Source organism: Arachis hypogaea, chromosome 12 (genome assembly GCF_003086295.3).
Source record: "Arachis hypogaea cultivar Tifrunner chromosome 12, arahy.Tifrunner.gnm2.J5K5, whole genome shotgun sequence".
NCBI lineage: Eukaryota > Viridiplantae > Streptophyta > Magnoliopsida > Fabales > Fabaceae > Arachis > Arachis hypogaea.
Genome location: NC_092047.1, coordinates 92,352,273 through 92,371,303, shown reverse-complemented (window position 1 = coordinate 92,371,303; position 19,031 = coordinate 92,352,273). Strand labels below are relative to the sequence as shown.

General features: G+C 30.4%; 1 protein-coding gene across 3 annotated transcripts; it reads right to left on the bottom strand.

The window, feature by feature from the left end:
- Positions 1 to 364: 364 nt before the first annotated feature.
- Positions 365 to 4,908, bottom strand: LOC112727715 (meiotic recombination protein SPO11-2). 3 transcript variants are annotated; one of them, XM_025777582.3, is made up of 13 exons: positions 4,457 to 4,901; positions 3,322 to 3,369; positions 2,857 to 3,061; positions 2,681 to 2,764; positions 2,321 to 2,450; positions 2,095 to 2,232; positions 1,923 to 2,011; positions 1,688 to 1,816; positions 1,449 to 1,543; positions 1,316 to 1,378; positions 1,085 to 1,161; positions 854 to 981; positions 365 to 627 (listed from the first exon to the last, which is right to left on the bottom strand). In XM_025777582.3, the coding sequence occupies exons 3-13, from the start codon at positions 2,935 to 2,937 to the stop codon at positions 493 to 495; spliced, it is 1,149 nt and encodes a 382-aa protein (XP_025633367.1). In that variant the 5' UTR covers positions 2,938 to 3,061; positions 3,322 to 3,369; positions 4,457 to 4,901; the 3' UTR covers positions 365 to 492. The 3 variants fall into 3 exon arrangements, with proteins under 3 accessions (XP_025633367.1, XP_025633365.1, XP_025633366.1); XM_025777580.3 differs by having other exon boundaries at positions 2,857 to 3,369; positions 4,457 to 4,908; XM_025777581.3 differs by lacking the exon at positions 3,322 to 3,369.
- Positions 4,909 to 19,031: the final 14,123 nt, after the last annotated feature.

Genomic DNA, 19,031 nt, shown 5'->3' with positions numbered 1-19,031 from the left:
GTAAAATCTTACATTCAATTTTACGATTTTACGCTCTACAATTTTTAATTATTTTTTTGATTCTAATTTTTAATTATTTTTTTGATTCTACGTAAAATCTTAATCTTCGCTACCTTGATTCATAATCCTATTTTAAAATTCAAAACCCTATCTTTTAAAAAAGTTGTTCAAATTGGCCGGCCTTATACTTTCTCTTTTAGGACACAAGTAATTAGCTTCTAATCGCAATTTAGCCCACAACTTGATGACAAGGTCTTCTGTATTTCACTTGAGCTCCGAGTTGTGAGTTCGACCCTCATTTCGCTCTACTTACTGCCTTTGGTTGAAAAGTTAGCTTATACTCATTAGGATGAAACCAGTCCTCTAACATGAATTGGATTAAATTTAGGAAAGTTGAACTTGTAATTTTTGCTGATTATCCGACTACAACGGTCTTGGTACCCTGCTTAGTGCTTATACATAAGAAATTACTATCTATGTCATTATATATTATTATATATAATCGGACTGAACAATCTTTTTAGCTATGTACTTCCCCAAATAATCATACCCATGAAAGTATAGGGCCTCGATTTCAGCTCGCCTACCACTCTGCACCATTAAGGCCACCTCATCCCTGTAATTCCCCTGTTAAAAAGAAAAGGAAAAAAAAAAACATTCTGTAATTGGAAAATTCTCTAGTTAACCTTCTTAAAAGGAAAATGGCTGTGTACGTTGGTGTACGATTATATTCAATATAGTTCTTGTCCAAGGAAGTCTCCTGCTTAGTTATGCAATATATGAGATATAAGATACCAACCTACAGATCAAGTAATATGTGCTATATTTCAGAAATTCTTGGTGGTTTCTTTACCTGTAAGATTCCGGAGGACATCAAGCTTTGAGCAATTTGGAGATCCTTTGGCTTTAATGGAACCAAAGATTCGTCAGGCAACATCTCTAGATCATTCCCCCGTAAGCCTAACCATTTCACATTGCACGCTAGATCGTACCAAAAAGAAAATTAATTTTGGGCATAAGTTTCATCATCCAAACATACTGGAGCCTGTTCTCTGTGGTAAAATGAGATCATAAAATTAATTACCGTATCTGTATGCCTCTAGGCCCATTGTAACACTTCCAAATTTGAAGGTGCACAAAATAGCTAATCCAGCAGGATTCCTTCAAAGATTTAAATGTTGATTGGGTAAGGTGATATAAACAACAATAAGTCAACAACATTAATAAAAGGGTGCAAACCAATAGAATGTCTTTTCTGACAGAAAAAAAAAAAAAAAAACTCTATTTCAGGAGAGGTTTTTTTGCAGGGCCTTACCAATCCACCAAAGCTAAAATTGGCAAGTCAGGAAATGTTCGATGGATTCGATGAAGAAGAACTCTGCATTCAACTTCAGAATTTTAGGTACAAGTAATCACACAAATGGATTGAGTCTTTCATATAACAGTACCTCGTTGCCATATCTGGATAACCTTTAGCTGTGACAAGAATGCTTGGAATTTGATTAAAAAATTGATCCTCAGCAAGCCGCTGAAATATTGCATGCTAAACAGAACAATATTCTTGAATCAAACTTTCTACCTTTGGGGGGGCGGGGGGATAAATAAAACCTGTTCAAGTAGCACAATTCAATTGGACAATGAAACTAAAGAAATCTAAGCAACCCTACATTACCACCAAGAAACCTACCTTCTCCACAATTATAATGTATCTAGCATCAGTATCTAGAATCAAGTTTTCTAACAAATTCACGTCTCCTGGAATTGCATGTGCAGAAGATCCGCATACAGAGCAATCAACAACCTCTTTGCCCGGCTCCTATGCAGGAAAAATTGGAAACTAGATATCTGTAAAGTTGCAGTAGCATTTTAATTGAACAGTTGAGACCTGTACAAGTAAGGAGTCAGTGAAACTGTTGAGGAACCTGAAAAGTAAGGCGGCCAGCTACTAGACCTCGACTAGATGCCATGATTCCGAGACTGTATCGGCTGCACCTAAGCAATGCCACGACATCTATGGCATGCAGATCGATAATTTCATTTGCATTCAAAATACCAAGAGATCTCAAACTCAAAGCAAAATGAGAGTGATAAAACCTTGGATTGTCCTGTTGACATCTATCTGAGAAGGAAACAGATGTGGCGAATCGCACAGAAGCTTGTAGTATAGCTCCCTCTGCGTGACACGCTTTTCCTGAAGCAGTATCTGATAGCACAACTCCATCACCTTCCACACTGCAAGCAAAATGAGTTATAGTGAGCTCAATTGGAAAAAGAAATTGTTAAAACATAAAATCAAAATATGAAGAAAAGAAAAAAAGACCTCTAACGAAGGCCTTTGCTGCATTAGGCCTCATCAAGGACCTCGAAGAAACAGAATGGGAGAGGAAAACACATGATAGGTCGGTCATCAAGCTATGATTCACTCGGCTGTTGCAAAATTTTCTCTGAATCTGTTCACGTATTAGGATTGATAACCTGAGATTAGCAACCTATTTGCTTCATGATTAAATAACAATTAAAAGTGGAATCACTGAAACTTTCAGTTTGCAAACCATTGATTAGAATGCATTCAGCTCAACAAAATCAAACAATGGTATCAACGTTCAACTAAGCAACTCGTTGAAATAGATTTAGCAAATTAATAAGGAAATGGAGACAGATTATGAAAGTAAGTGTATACCAGAGGCAAATCTGAGATGGCAGGGTTTGATGCATTCAAATTCTTGAGAAAATTGAGCACTGAAACTTCAATTCTAGCTCGGACCTACGGTCATTGCATGTATCATCAAGATGAAAAAGGTGCCATCAGAGTCGGAGAAAAAAGAGCACGGATGATGTAAAGAAAAATCTATATACCTGAGCACTAGGGACGATCTCAGCATAACAAAGCTCTTGATCAGAGAAGAACTTCAGCATTGGATTCCGAAGATCTTCCATCGGATTCCAGAGCTTGAAATATCTAAAATTAGAATTGGCGCCAAAACGCCTAATGTGCTAGGTGGAAAGAAATCAAGGTTTTGAAAACCGGACCGCTCATCGAACCGTTTTAATTACTGGTTCACTGGTTCATTGGTTCAACCGAGAAAACCGTTTTAAAATAAAACACTTCTATAAAAATTCAATAAATAAAGCAACTGGTTTTAAACACTCTTCTACTGCATTTTTTTACTTCAAAAGGGGATCATAAACAACTAGTTCTATGAATAAACAAACTACAATGATATGCAATGCCAAATATAGGCCAATGATGAAATAATAAAGGGTTTCTCTCTTCAATTCTATGTTCAAGCTTGTAGCAGACCAGAATCAACAGAGTAATACCATATAAATAGTCTTCCTTCTTAAGTCTTATATACCTCAAAGAATTTCCTACAAAATGAAAATTGAACACAACACACGGCCTTAAAACAAAAACTAAACAAAACTCAGAAATCAATCACCTCTTCCAAACACAGCCTTAAAACAAAACAGAACAACATTCGGAGTATGAGCATTGATCACAAAATTGATTTCTGAAGCAAAACAAAAACAGCAGAACAACATTCAGAGTTTGAGCATTGATCACAAAAAAATTGATTTCTGAAACAAAACAAACACAGCAAAACCAACAGAACAGCATTCAGAGTTTGGGCACTGATCACAGAAAATTGATTTCTGAAACAAAACAAACAATCAACAAAACATTGAAAACAGAAATTTTTTTTCCTTCAGAAAAAGAAAACAATGAAAACATGAAGCATATAATAAATCAATGATCACCAATATCCAGCAATAATCTCAAAGACCACAATAAATACACAACAACAATTTAGCAAATAAACAAGAATAAGACCTCAATAGAAAATCCAACAAATTAAATCGCAGCAACCTAACAATTTAGCAAATTAAAACAACAGCCCAACAATTTAGCAAATTATCAACTTAACAAGTTCAAGAACAGAAAATCACAACAAAAAAAAAAGGAAGAACAACAGAACAACAACACAAGAACAATTAGCAAATTAACAAGTTCACAATAACAGTTAAAATTTACCAGAAGAACACTAATACAAGTGGAATCATCACGCTAATATGTTTTCTGCAAAGATGCTATTTGTGCAGATAAAATTCCCTAATTACTAAGATCCAATTATTCTAATTTCACATGCAATCAACTTATTAAGTTTATAAAAGCTAGAAATTATAAAACCAACCAGAAATATGGTTAAAGCATTTCATCAAACATGTTAACTGCGGTAAAATTAAAACGAAATAAGAGAATTCAAAGCTTAATATCAATGTGATAGAGAAGAGACTATAAGTATTGTATACTTTAATTCAGTCTACGAAAAAAAATCCAATCCACTACCAAATCAAATAGTTACTTATTGTAATAGAAATCAGAAGTTGCAGAGTTTGAAGCAGAGTATTGGTGTTGTGTGAGTGTATTGTCTGGTGGCGGGTTTAGGGAACTCACGGCCGCGACAAAAGAGAGCAGTTCGACGGCTAGGTGGAGCGCGCGGGTTGGTCAGAGTTTGAAGCAGAGCAACGTGGCTTCCAGACGAAAATGCGAACTCGAACGGTGAACGGCGAGTGAACACGAACGGTGAATGCCGAGCGAACGTGAACGGCGAATAACGCGAACGAAGACGCGAACATGAACGGCAAACAAACGGCGGCGGAAACGCGGCTGAGCAGACAAAGACGACGGACGCCGAGCTCGAGGAAGCAGCTGCAATCGGTGACAGCGAACAGGGTTGGAAGACTTGGAGCACGAGGGAAGCTAGATAGACGGACGGACGGCGAACTTTGAATGCGACGGACGGCGGCAGTATGCCACTCCTTGCGGCGGTGGTGTAGGCTTACAGTGCTAGGGTTTCTTGGCTGAGTTTCTGTGATTTCCTTCTGAATGAAAGAAAGACAGAAAGGGAGAAAGAAACAGGAGCTTCCGTTTCTGTGCAAACTGCAAACCGGCCGGGTCCGGTTCGGTCCGACCGGCCGGTTCCAACAGTTTTTCACCGGTTTCTAATCAACGATTTTACATGCCTAATAGACTGATAATGTTGCGGTTCATCATTATATTTTTCATATATAAATGTATTTTCATATATTAAGTATAATTAGTTTATTTTTCTCAATACCATCTATTTATACAAGATCAAATATTTTTTATTCATTGGCTCTCTTTTCTCTTTTTCTCTCTCCTTCGATCCTTCTCTCACGTTTAAGCTACAATTTTTGTAATTTATTTAATTTTTGTTTCTTTTATGTTTATTTATACATTTCATTTTTTTTATTTTTTTAAAATTTTTGCTTATTTTAATTACTTATTATTAGGCGCATACTTTTTTTTTCTTTTAGTTTCGGATTAACAAAAAAGATGTGTCATCTTTACGTTATTTTTAAATAATTTTACTATAATTTTGTTTTGTAATATTCTATTTTGTCAAATGTACTTTAATTCATATATATATTGTCTTTTTTTTATGATTCACAATTAATATATACATTGTTCGTATATGTGATTTATATGTTAATGTTTTTATTGATTCTTTTTATTATTATTTTTTCCGTGTGTCTCTTTGTTGCTCTTTATTTTAGTTATATTCATTGATTTCTCTGTATTGATGCTCTTTTTATTTAAAATATCATGGTAATTTAAAGTGTATGTTGTGACTCATGTGATATTTGTTAATTTGGTGTATCTTTTTAGATGGTTTATGTTATAATGTGTTTAAGGAGTTGACTTAAAATTATAATATAATATATAAATTTATATATAATATGATTTATAGCATGCTAAAATATTAGGACATTATAATATAGATATTTTTTAATTTGTCCATTAGATTCAATTATATAGGATCTTGAAAATTATACAAATATGTAATTAGTTATTTTTTCATATAATTATTGTATTGATCATTTACATTAGTGAGACTATTTTCATTATTAATATTTATAAATATGCTATTATTTGTATAATTGATTGAATCATCTTATTCATTTAAATTTAATTCTATTGAATTAATTATTTAAGGTGCTATTGCTATTTCTATTTTTAAAGAATTTTTTTAATATTATTTAACAATTCTAATAACATAATAACAATTAAAAAAGACAGAACAAAAAACTTTTTAATGTGAAAATAGGATAAAAAGAATAAATTTATTTAATAATTTTTTTAGGATATATATGTTTTTTTATACATAATTATTATAAGGCATGAAAATTTATTAAATTCTAACAATAATTATTAAGGATAAATGATTATTATAATTAAAAATAATATTAATTTAAATGATATACAAATAAATCATGTCAAACATAACAATTTAAAAAGGTTACTTTTAAAAGAATATAGTTTATGATATTTAATTTTTTACTATTTATTAAAAAAAAGCGTAATTACTTAACAATATTTATTTTTTAAATTCACTATGTATGTAATTTTTTTTTTTTGACAAAATTTTACTCATGATGGTAATTCTTCTAATGGTGTAAATACGGATAATTATATTTTTACTTTTTGATATAATCGATATATTATTAATAATGAATAGTAATTAACCCCTCATATTTTTAAGGGAAAAACTCAGGTGCAATAGACTTCACGTGAAGTTGATAGTTGTAGTTGAGAACCGTTAGATAAAAATTTAATCAAATCAGTCAAATTATCTAACCGTTCTCAGTTATCAACTTCACGTGAAGTCGACTGCACCTGAGTTTCCACCTATTTTTAATCAAAGTATTTTGACGATAGTTTCTATTTATAGATATCAATGAATGATTGTTTCTTTAAAAATAAAATGCATTATGAGTTTAGGTTATTTCATAATTAACAATAATACTTGATTATTTCTTTAAAAATAAATTACATTATGATTTTAGATTATTTCACAATAATAATTAATGTTCATAATATTGAATTACTCTAAATTTTTTATTTTCTATTTTCTATCGTTAGTAGTTAATTCCAAATTAAAAAGATTATATTGAATTGTTGAATAGTCCAAATATAACCGGAGTTAGTTTAGTTTATTTGTTTATTAATATAATTGATTGAAAGCATAAATGATAAATAAGACAAGCAAATAATTAGAAAAATAGAATGTTAGTAATTACTTAAAATAGATAACAAAATAAGTTATAAGGTATTACTTTATTTAAATTATTAATAATTAAAAGAATAAAAAGTCAGTAATTATTTTTAAAATAGACATTAAATTTAGTTTTATGGTACTAATTTATTTGATTTGTTAATAAAATTTTATAATTTTCGGATTTATATCTGCTCAATTTATGCATTTTATTCTATTTTACTTTAACAAAAAAATTGAGACGTGCATTTTTAATTATTTATGTAGAAAGTATAGCGAAATGAATTATATCAATTATAATTAATTATCGATAATTGATTGTATTAATTTGTAAGATAAATAACGTATAATAAATGTTGTGAAATTAATTATAATAAATTAATAATTAATAAATAAAAAACTAAAAGAGACTTTTTTATTATTTTTTAATGGCTACACGTTTTTATAATTTCACTTTTTCTTTATCTCTTCCTTTCACATTTATTTCTTTTAATTTATTGAACTAAATCAATTATACTAATTATTTGTATTAACTAATTAAATACTTTTTAATGGGTTATTATAACTGAGCTTTTAGACCATAGGTTAAAAATATTATAAAAAATATTTTATAAAAGTTGTTGAAAAATAAATATTTTTAAAATGTGTCCTTAAGACACAAATTAATTAAATAAATTATTTTTTAATTTAATGTTTTTGATTCATTCAATTGTATTAATTATAACTAAATAATTATGTAATTTGATTTGATTAGGATAAATATTTTATCATTTAATATTTTATTTGATTCATTAAATTACATTAATCATAGCTTCAAATATTTAATTTAATTAGAGTAAATATCAAATTATTTTAAATTTTGTTTGATTCATTAAACCAAATTAATTATAACTAATTTATTATTTAATTTGATCGAGATAAATATTAAATTATTTGTTAAATAATATATAAAACAATGAAATTAATGAACTTAATTAATTTAATTTATTATCTTATTATTTTATATATTTCTTTTCTCTTTCTATATTTTGTACTTCAAATAAAATATTTATAATTTTTTATTTTTGTTTTTCATCTTAATTTTGCTAATAATTTTTATATGATTTTGTTTTATATTAATTTTTTTTATTTATTTTGATTAATAATTCTCAAGGGAATTATTATTTTATTTAAAGATAATTAAAATTTTTTGTAATATTTTTATAAAAGTTGATTAATAGGTTCTTCTTTAAAATATCTTTTAAAATTTTTTTTAATAAGATCGTATTTTGATTTTTCTCTTTCATCCTTTGTATTAATTAATTATATTAATCTTCTATTACAATATATTTTTTATCTACTCCACATATTATCTTTTCTATCTTCTTTTATTTTTTTAATTGCTCTTTTTACTTTATTTTTATTTGTTTATTTTACTTTTACTTCTCATATATAAATTTATTATAATTCATCACAGGTTTTTTTTTAATTTAAGTAATTTTTTAGGTTATATTTTACCATTGATGCATTTATTTTGTTTAGCCTGTTTTTTTAGTCTATGTTTAATATAATAATCTGTAAATATTTATTCTATTATATAAAAGTTAAATTTCTGCACTTAATGATAAAACTGTTGTGACATGTTTCTGATGGTATTTTTTAATTTATTTCTTTTAACTCATTAAATTCAATTTATTATAATAAATTAATTATATCAACTAATTGATTTGGTTAATTATTTAAATATCATACAATTTATTATAATTTCTATCAATCAATTAATTGTAATTCAAATTGAATGATTATTTTGTTACGAAATTATTATTTTCTAATTTATTTATGGACAATACATATAATAATTTTAATCATAAATTAAGCTATTTTATATTAAATAACTTATATAATGGTCATTTCATTTATTATCATAAATGTTGAATTAAATAAGTCATTATTATTACTTTTGATTTAGAAGTAAAAATAAGAATAAAACCAAAGATTCTATTTTATTTAGCCTTTAGGGTTCAATGGATATCACACTCAAATATAAATAGTGACTTCCGAATTTTGGTCTCCAACACATCAAAGCCACCTCCGTAACTCTTTTTCTATAAAAGGAATTGCGATTCAACTCTACCAGGGATACAGAAGGTTTTTAAAGAACAAGGGAATAGTCTGAATTTGCACAAATTCTAAATGTTCGAACTTACGATGTTGTTTCAGTTGGTTGTCGTTACGAGAATGACTCTAATCTATACGTGTCTAAGGACTAGAATAGATTAAATATTATTTAAGTAATTTATTTCTAATATTGGTATTTGATTAAATTAGTTTTAGAGAACTTTAAATTATTGTTGACTCAATTTATATATTACGACTATTCTTTTTGAATATATTATTTTTGCATTTTTTAATATAAATTTTTTTTTCTGATTTTTAAGTTTATTTTTTTTTCTTGGATATATGTATCACCTTTTTTTCTCAGTTTATATTTCAGATTAGTAACGTACTTATTAAGAAAAATGTATTTTAAAAAAATAAAAATAAATATTAAAACATCACTATTTACAAAAAAAGGAAAGATACGTGAAAAAAGGAAAACAAAAAATTAAAACATCACTATTAGAAAAAAACTGTTAATATGCATATGAATGAGACAGGGATTGAAGAATATATATAGATATAAAAAATAAAAAATTATTGCACGATTATAGAATAAAAAATAATCATATATATAAAATGAAATAATTATAACAAAAAAATAATTAATATATGTGATTTAGATGTTTTTAATAACCGGTAACATGGTGTTTAACAAAATATAATTTATATATTTTTTTTATTTATGTATATGTATAAAATTATTTATGTATATATATATATATATATATATATATATATTAAAAAAAAATTACCGTAATATATATAGAGAGAATTATTTAACAAAATTAATATATATGTATACATAAAAAAAAATATTATAATTGCTGGAAATTACACATGAACTCTTTTTTTCTCTCAAATAAATTTATTCTAATTATATTACAATTAGCTCATGAATAATGCATGATTATATTAATTTAAGAAAATATATTCATTATAATTATATCAAATCAATATTTATTATTCAATGCGTTATTAAACTACTTATCAATCATCGATATTTTTAATCATTCTAATTATATCAATTGATATAGTTCTAATTCTTATTCAAGTTTGATAATTTTATTAGAAGATATATAGTTGATGCATACATTAATAGTGACCCATTTAATTTGATATCAATTAGTGAATAATAATAATAATAATAATAATAATAATAATAATAATAATAATAATAAAAGGTCTACACGCTACATACATTATATTTTAAAAAGGTAATATATATATATATATTAAAAAAAATTAGGGTATCAATAATCAATTGTGATTAATATCAATATCAATAATTAATTCTTATAATTATTTTTATACTACTAAAGGCTACATATAATTTTTTTTGTAGAATAAAAAAAGTTGTGATTCATAACATTTTCGTAAAGTTATATTATATGGACACAAGATTAATTAGATAACAAATTAAATTTTAGTTAATATGTTTTATTTTTTGCTCATATTTTTTCATTAATTGTTTTACTTTTTATATTTACAGTAAATATTAAATATAAAAAAGAAAAAAATAATATTAAACGTTATCTATTTTATTTATTTAGAGTTATAATTAAATTTGATATAATTATAGCAAGTATCTAGAATTAATAATAACATGATACTATAATTTTAAGTTGTATAATATAATAAAAAAATATAGCAATTTATGTATGCTTCCTATATAGCAATAATATTATATATATTTATATATCTCCTCTTTTAGCTCTTTCCTAAAAATATTGGCATATAATTAATGTAGATAACATATATATTGAGTAAGTATCTCTGTTGAATTAATCGTAAAGGTTAATAAAATATAATGGCATAAATTTCACCTAATTGTAGCAAGTATCTCCATTGAAAATATTTGCTAATTATATAAGGAGTAATAGTAAATTGTTACAATTATTTATCATCTAGAAAATTCATACTTCAAACATAGATCTTCTTCTGTTTATTATTTTTCATACCTAAGGGCTACTAACTACGATTCTATCAACAGTGTTACCTATGGTAGATTATGTAATGAAACAGTTTGAAAAATAAAGGCAAGAATTATAAGGTTATAGAAAGTCCCATCTAAATTTGACAAGAACAAGACGACTTACATAGAAATAATTTTTATGGATGATAAGGTAAGTTGATTATTTTTCATGATTCTTTCAAGTGATGCTAGGTCCATTTTATAAATATTTTTTGTTTATATTTTAAGTTTATTTGATAAGTAATTAAACCCTTGTACGAATCAAAGACAGTGCGATTTTATAAATTTATAAGTGCTAATAGCCTTTATATTTAATTTATTTTATAGTGTGATAATAGCCAATATATTTGTTGGTGGATTTAACTTTTACTATATTATTTATGATCACATTCAGTATATACGTGTGATTTATTGAAGAAAGTAGATTATTAAAATCGATTAATAACTATTTTAGAGTTAATTCAATTAACACTAGTTAAAAATAAATAAATAATGCATAATATGTTACTTTTTTATTAATCAAATTATTATAATTTAAATTAATTTAAAAAAATTAATGTCAATCTTATCACGTGCATGGCACAGGTAATCACGCTTGTATATATATAAAATATGGGTTTATCCTATATGTGTCTTTAAAGCACATGTTAAGTTTACAAATTAAAAAAGTTTACATTTGTATTCTGACTTCAAGCAGAGATTTTCATAACTCTAACTAAAGTTTATGATGTGTAATTGACGGCATGATATATTGAATTATTTTCATAAACGTTAGGGGTATAAATAAGACGATTTAAATATTTGAGATATAAATAGGATTTACCTTAAATGTTGGGGTCAAAAACAATACAAACTCTTTTATTTTTTATTAAGGCACAGTTAAATACAACAAACACGTATGTTAAACAAATATCAATAAGTTTTTACGGTAATTCAACAAAGTGTCTATATTTCATAGAAAAAAATAAACCAAACATTAAATCCAAAAAGTAGAGAGACACATAAAAATGATTCAACAAAAAGCTCTATAATACATACCTTCTCTTGACACGTGTCAAAGCAATATCACAAGAATAATCTTTTGTAAGAAGCTCATCAATAACTTTATCAACGTATGTCAATGTAAACTCTGCAACACCAAGAGCAACAAGTAAATTATCAATAAAACCAATAAATACAAAAGCATCAAACAACACATTTTTCACCCGAAAAATAAGAGACGTCTTATGTCTATGGTAAGAACCGTAATTAATTAACCACTTAATTAAAATAATTTAATTGATCAGAATACGTTTTAAAATATAGAATGTTAATTAAAAAATTTAATTATGATATTTGGACTCAATATATTTTTTTTGAGTTAGAAAATGTAATTTTTTACAGAAAATTGTGTAAAAACGCATACCGATAAATTAGTCGGTAGTACCGACTTAAATTTGTCCGATACTGTATGAGAATAATTAAAATTGTAGAAAAATTTAGAAAAATAATTAAAGTTAAAAATCGAGTGTTAATTCTAAAAGTTTGGCCCAAAATTGGACCAAACGGGTCAAAAACACTAACAGATTTGACCGGACCTAAGTTGGACCTAAGCCCAACATATATAAGCGTGTAAATGAACACAAAGGCTAACAACACACTTAAATCGAAACCCTAGCAGTTGGAAAAAAAAGAGTGAAGGGAAATCCAACAACAATTCACTCATGGCAAATTCATCACTTATTGTGACTTACTACTATATAGGGATATCTCACCCTATTTCGGCCTCCGATCAATTCCACACCAATCAATTTATTAATGATCATACCATAATATTTATTTATAACCTTACATCCATATAATCATACATATCTCACCCAACACACAATTCATACAATCAACTATATGACAATCCATCATCAACATTTTCATTCAATGCTAACCTAAGGGTAACTAATCTAGGTTTTCACATAGTTTTACACAATGCCTATCCGAAATCAAGACCTGTACTTTCGTTGACGGTGGTCTCAACCTCAAAAAGTCTTCTTTGGCAATTTCCACCTTCACCGATTCAAACTCCACCAATTCCACACCAAAGTGATCCGTGGACTCCAATCCCTCGTCAAATTTCACCGGGCTAAGTCCGTTTCACCCCAAATCAATCCAAACAAGTTCTATTCCATCTAATTACAAAATTTTCACATAATTCATACCAAGTTCATAACTCAAATTTGGACAAAACAATGGTGAAATGTTCTCTTACCTTATTCCTCATAGCCTTGGGTCAAAACTTCGCTAGAAACTCAAGATTGAGCCTCCCCTAAACATCAAAAATTCGAATTTTTCTCAACACCCAAACCAAAACGCAAAATTGAAAGAGAAAAGGAGAATGGGGTAACAATTTTGAGTTCTTTACCACAATGGTTACATAGAATAGAAGAGCGCGACGAGTGCGATGCGTGGCCGCAAACAGATTTTCGTTCATAGCTACGGTTTGCAAGTTATGGGCAAAAGAAAGTGATGATGAATAGTGTTTTAGGGCTTTTGGTTACTCTCTCCTTCTCTTCTCCGTGGAACTCTATGAAGAAAGGGAAAATGCTACATCTTGGCTTGTTTAGGGAAGTTATGCATGTGGGCTTGACCCAACATGGGCCCGGTTCATTCGTTTTAGTCCGTTGGCCCAATTTTGAGCCAAAACTTTTAAGATTAGTATTTTAATTCGTATTCTAAATATTTTTATTTTTCCTAACTATGAAATTTTAAATTCTTAACCCTTTTTGCTCATAATTAATTTATTAGTTAGTTATTCATTATTTAATTGGATTTTACATCCTACCTACCTAATTAAAAATTTTGTCCTCAAAATTTAATGACAATTACCTGTAAACAGGTGAGGATAATCCTTCCTTATGTTGGACTTAAGATCCCATGTATGATCCTTCACTCCGGCCTGACTCCAAGCAACTTTCACCAATGGAACTTCCTTTCTGCGCAGTCGCCTGACACTGATATAATCAATTCTTACTGAGGCCACTTGAAACGTGAAATTTTCTTTCAACTGAATCGACTCCGGCTCTAGTACATGATTTACATCAGAAGTAAATTTTCGAAGCTGCGAAACATAAAATACGTCGTGCAGGTTCGAAAGATGTGGCTGTAGAGCCATTTGATATACCACTGGTCCAATCCTCCTTAGGATCTAAAACGAACTAATATAACGAGGGTTCAACTTTTTCACTTTTATCGCTCTACCCACTCCCGTAGTTGGAGTAACCCTCAAGAACACATGGTCAAAGGCTTTCGCCTCCAATCACCCTAGCTTTTTTGACGACTCAGAGTGATAATAATTCTAGCTTGAATCTTTCTAATATGTTCCTTCGTCTCGACCATCAATTTAGACCCCTAACGAACTCAATTCATCGGCCTCATACCAATATAATGGAGATTGACATTTTCTCCCATAAAGAACCTCATACAGAGTCATTCCAATACTCGCATGGTAACTGTTATTGAGTTCTGAATGCCTTCTGAAAAGCTTTCCAAAACTGTGAAGTGAATCAAGGATCTCTATCCGACAATATAGTCGTAGGCACACCATGCAATCTTACGATCTCCTTAATGTATAACCTTGCCAATTCCTCTAAAGAATAAGTCATATGAAAGGGCAAGAAATGAGTTGACTTTGTCAATCTATCAACAATTACCCACACCGCATCAAACCCCGCTCTAGTCTTCGGCAAGCCTTACACGAAATCCATGGCAATACCTTCCCATTTCCATTGGGGAATCTCCAAAGGTTGCAATGTCCCGAATGGCTTCTGGTGTTCAATTTTCACTTTCTGACAAGTCAAACACTTAGACACGTGTACTGCCACGTCATTCTTCATTCCTAGCCACCAGAACATCGCCTTCAAATCATGATATATCTTAGTCATTCCAAGGTAGATTGCAAATCCGCTCTTGTGAGCTTTTGACAACACTTCTTGTCTCAATTCTCCCACATTTGGCACACAAATCCTTCCCTTATACCTCCAAATCCCCTCTCTATCTTGGGTAACCTATCCTTGTTTCTTCTATCGAATCACTTGCATCATCTTCTGCAACTCCTGATCATCCTGTTGAACTTTCTGAATCTCTGCCTTCAAATTCCTAGAGATGTGCAGCTGGTTTAAGCATACATTTCTAGCCACCTCTATAACACCCAAGTTAAGATCTACAAACTTTCTCAGCAACTCTTTTTCCTTAATAATCATCCAAGCAATGCTTAAAGATTTTCTACGTAATGCATCCACTACCACATTAGCTTTCCCTGGATGGTAGTTTAGTTCAAAGTCATAATTTTTCAGCAGCTCCATCCACCCCCTTTGGTGCATATTCAGTTCTTTCTGATCAAAAAGGTATTTCAAGCTCTTATGATCAGATAAGACTCAAAATTTAACTCCATATAGGTATTGTCTCCACACTTTCAGCACAAACACAATCACAGCAAGTTCCATGTTATGAGTTGGATAATTCAATTCATGCGGCCTTAGCTGTCGTGAAGCATAGGGACCTACGTTCCGATGTTGCATCAGAACACACCCCAAACCTTTCAACGAAACATCACAATAAATCTCAAATGGCTCATGGCGTTCAGGCAACACAAGTACAAGCATTGTAGTTAATTTTTCTTTCTGAGTCTAAAAACTCTCCTCACATTCGGACGTCCACACGAACGGTGTATCCTTGCGAGTTAACTTGATCATCAGCAACGCACTTTGCGAGAATTCCTTAATGAATCTCTGGAAATAACTAGCTAATCCCAAGAAACTTCTCACCTCTGTCACAGAGGTTGGTTGTCCCCATTTTGTCACTACTTCCACCTTAGCAGAATCCTCCGTTATACCTCCACGGCTCACTACATGTGCCAAAAATTTAACTTCCTCCTTTCAAAAGTCACACTTGGAAAGCTTTGTATAAAGCTTCCTCTCCGTAGAATCTACAACATTATTCGAAAGTGTTCTGCGTTCTCCGCCGTAGTCTTAGAATAGGTCAGGATATCAAAATGAACACGACAACAAACTTTTCTTGAAAAGGTTGGAATACTTTGTTCATGTAATCCATGAACACAGCAGGGGCATTTGTCAACCCAAAAGACATCACTGTATACTCGCAGTGACCATAACGAGTTCAGAAAGCTGTTTTCGGGATATCTTCTTCTCTCACCCTTATCTGATGATAACCAGACCTTAAGTCGATATTAGAGAAAACTCTGGCTCTTTGCAACTGAAGCATCAAGTTGTCAATTTTTGACAAAGGATATTTGTTTTTCATTATCACCTTGTTTAATTGTTTGTAGTCCACACACAAGCGTATACTACCATCCTTCTTCTTCACCAATAAAAAATCGGTGCTCCCTACGGAAAAACATTTGACCGAATAAAACTCTTATTTGTCAACTTCTCCAACTAAACCTTGAGTTTTGCCAACTCCAATGGTAACATCTTGTCTGGCACAATTGATATTGGTTTGGCTCCATGCATTAACTCTATTGCGAACTCTATTTATCGAGGAGGGAGAAATTCATGTATGTTTCTGGAAAATACCTCAGAAAATTCACTTACTATCAGAATCTAACTTAACTTCTGCTCATCTCCCAACGAACTCGCAACTAACAGCACAAATCCTTGACATTCACTCCTACTACAATTTATCACAATTGAGTTCAAATAGTAAACCTTTGCTACAATTGGCCCTTCTGACCCTTCAGTCATAGATTGAACCGAACCCTGAAAACAATCTAATAATACGTGGTATTTTGACAACCAATCCAAATCCAAAATTAAGTCAAGTCTAGTCAGTGGCAAGGATATCAAATCATGAATAAACTGTCTATTTTCAATTCGAAAGGGTACTTGTTGACAACTTAGCCTAGTTACCAACTCCTTAGAGTCTAGTATATGTACGTGTAAATCATAGCCTAAATAAGATATTTTCAACCCTAATTCATTAGCTTTCTCAAATGAAATAAACGAATGTGACGCCCCAGTATCATATAAAGCAGTTAAGATTTTGTTACCAATTTCACAGTTACCTCTGATCAAAGTGTCCGACCTAGCCGCATCATCCGCAGTCATAGTGAAAAATCAGCCATGTTCTCTAATGCGGCCATAAATTTCACCAGGTTGTTGCCGGTCGGTTCTTTTGGTTCTACATTACCTCTCCGTCCTCTCCCTCGACCACGTTCGCATCCACGAGACACCATTCAGATTTTGTTCACACCAAACAATTAAGATTAACTTGATCAGTCAAAATATCTTAAGTCTAGTGTTTCAAAGTCCCAAAAGTATTCTCATGAACATGCTATGTTTATCAAGCAGATATCCTAAATAGCATTTACACATAATTTAGAGTAGGCTCTGAAGCATAGTCAGTCCGTTCCTCAGGCTCTACGGGAACGAACTGCTCTGATACCATAATGTAACACTCTACCACACAAAGCTTTATGCCATAGTTGTAAATCAGAGATGGTGTGGCATTATGACTTATAAAAGCAAAAATACATACATATATTTGAAAGATAAAATATAGCTAGGAGCCTGTGAAGAAAGAAAATAGAAAAATGTCATACTGCACTTGAAAACGTTGAAAAAAAAAGCATCGGTATACAGAAAAGAGCGAGACATATAAATATATACATAAGATTCAAAAAGATACATAACAACACTAGTCTCGACCTACAAAGATAAGGCCGGCTAGATAGTATAATACAACCTGTTTCTCCATAATCAACCTCTAAGAGGGATATATAGTTACAATATACAAAAATGGAGAATAACAACATCTAAAACAAAATGAAAAGTCCCAAAAGACAGTCTTCGCATTCGAGAGGAAACCAGCACTCTCAACGAGGTGCATCGCATCCTGCATCTGTAAAATAAACAATTCCCAAAACGGGTGAGAACCAAAAGGTTCCCAGTAGGGTAATAATTTCAAATAGAGATAATATAAAAAGATATAAATCAGCTAGACAATCCTATACTCCGATCAACCCAAATTCAAGCCTAGCGTCCTTTCTAAACCAAATAAGGTAATCAGAAACTAAATATCAGCTAATTAGTGCTCTCAAATTTCTAATTTTTCTCAATACAGGTCATTAGTATTCTCATTATCACAATGGTTTCAACTCATTAATTTAGTATCAAAATTCAATTTTTCACAAACCTTCAATCATCACATCAGGAGCTACCGTCAGCGTCACCACCACTATCATAAGGGATCTTTTAGTTGTCCAAACACATACAAAATAATAAAAAAAATACACAAATAGAGAGAACAGATAGAGCAATTAGATCAAATAGCATACAGATACAGTTATTCAACAAGGCAAGCCAAATACAAGATGCACACCCAATCAATACACACAAATGCAAATGATGCATGTCTGCCCTATGGTCAATGAGTTCATCTGTCTGTCATACAGCCAAACCCGACATATCCAGTAGCGAACCTTGGACAGTCCTTCGGTACACGCATCCCCAAGAGGTATTCACTTCTCTTTGAGGAATCATCCGGAAAGGTATATGTGTTTGGCCACATCTTGCGATGGAGGATCAACAAAGTCTTAAATCTCAACCCGGAGCAAGTGGGGCGAACCACTGCATCTATCCAGGGAGTTCCAATCCTCAACCCAGATCAAGTGAGGTGAACCACACCGTTGCATCTACTCAGGGAGGTATCATATCAATCAAATTCAATTCATTATGCAAGCAGGATAACACACAGATCTCGCCATAAACAGATATTTAATTAATACACAAGCGGGATATCAATTAGACCTTGCCAATCTAGCCAATCAGGCCATACTCAGTCATCATCAATCT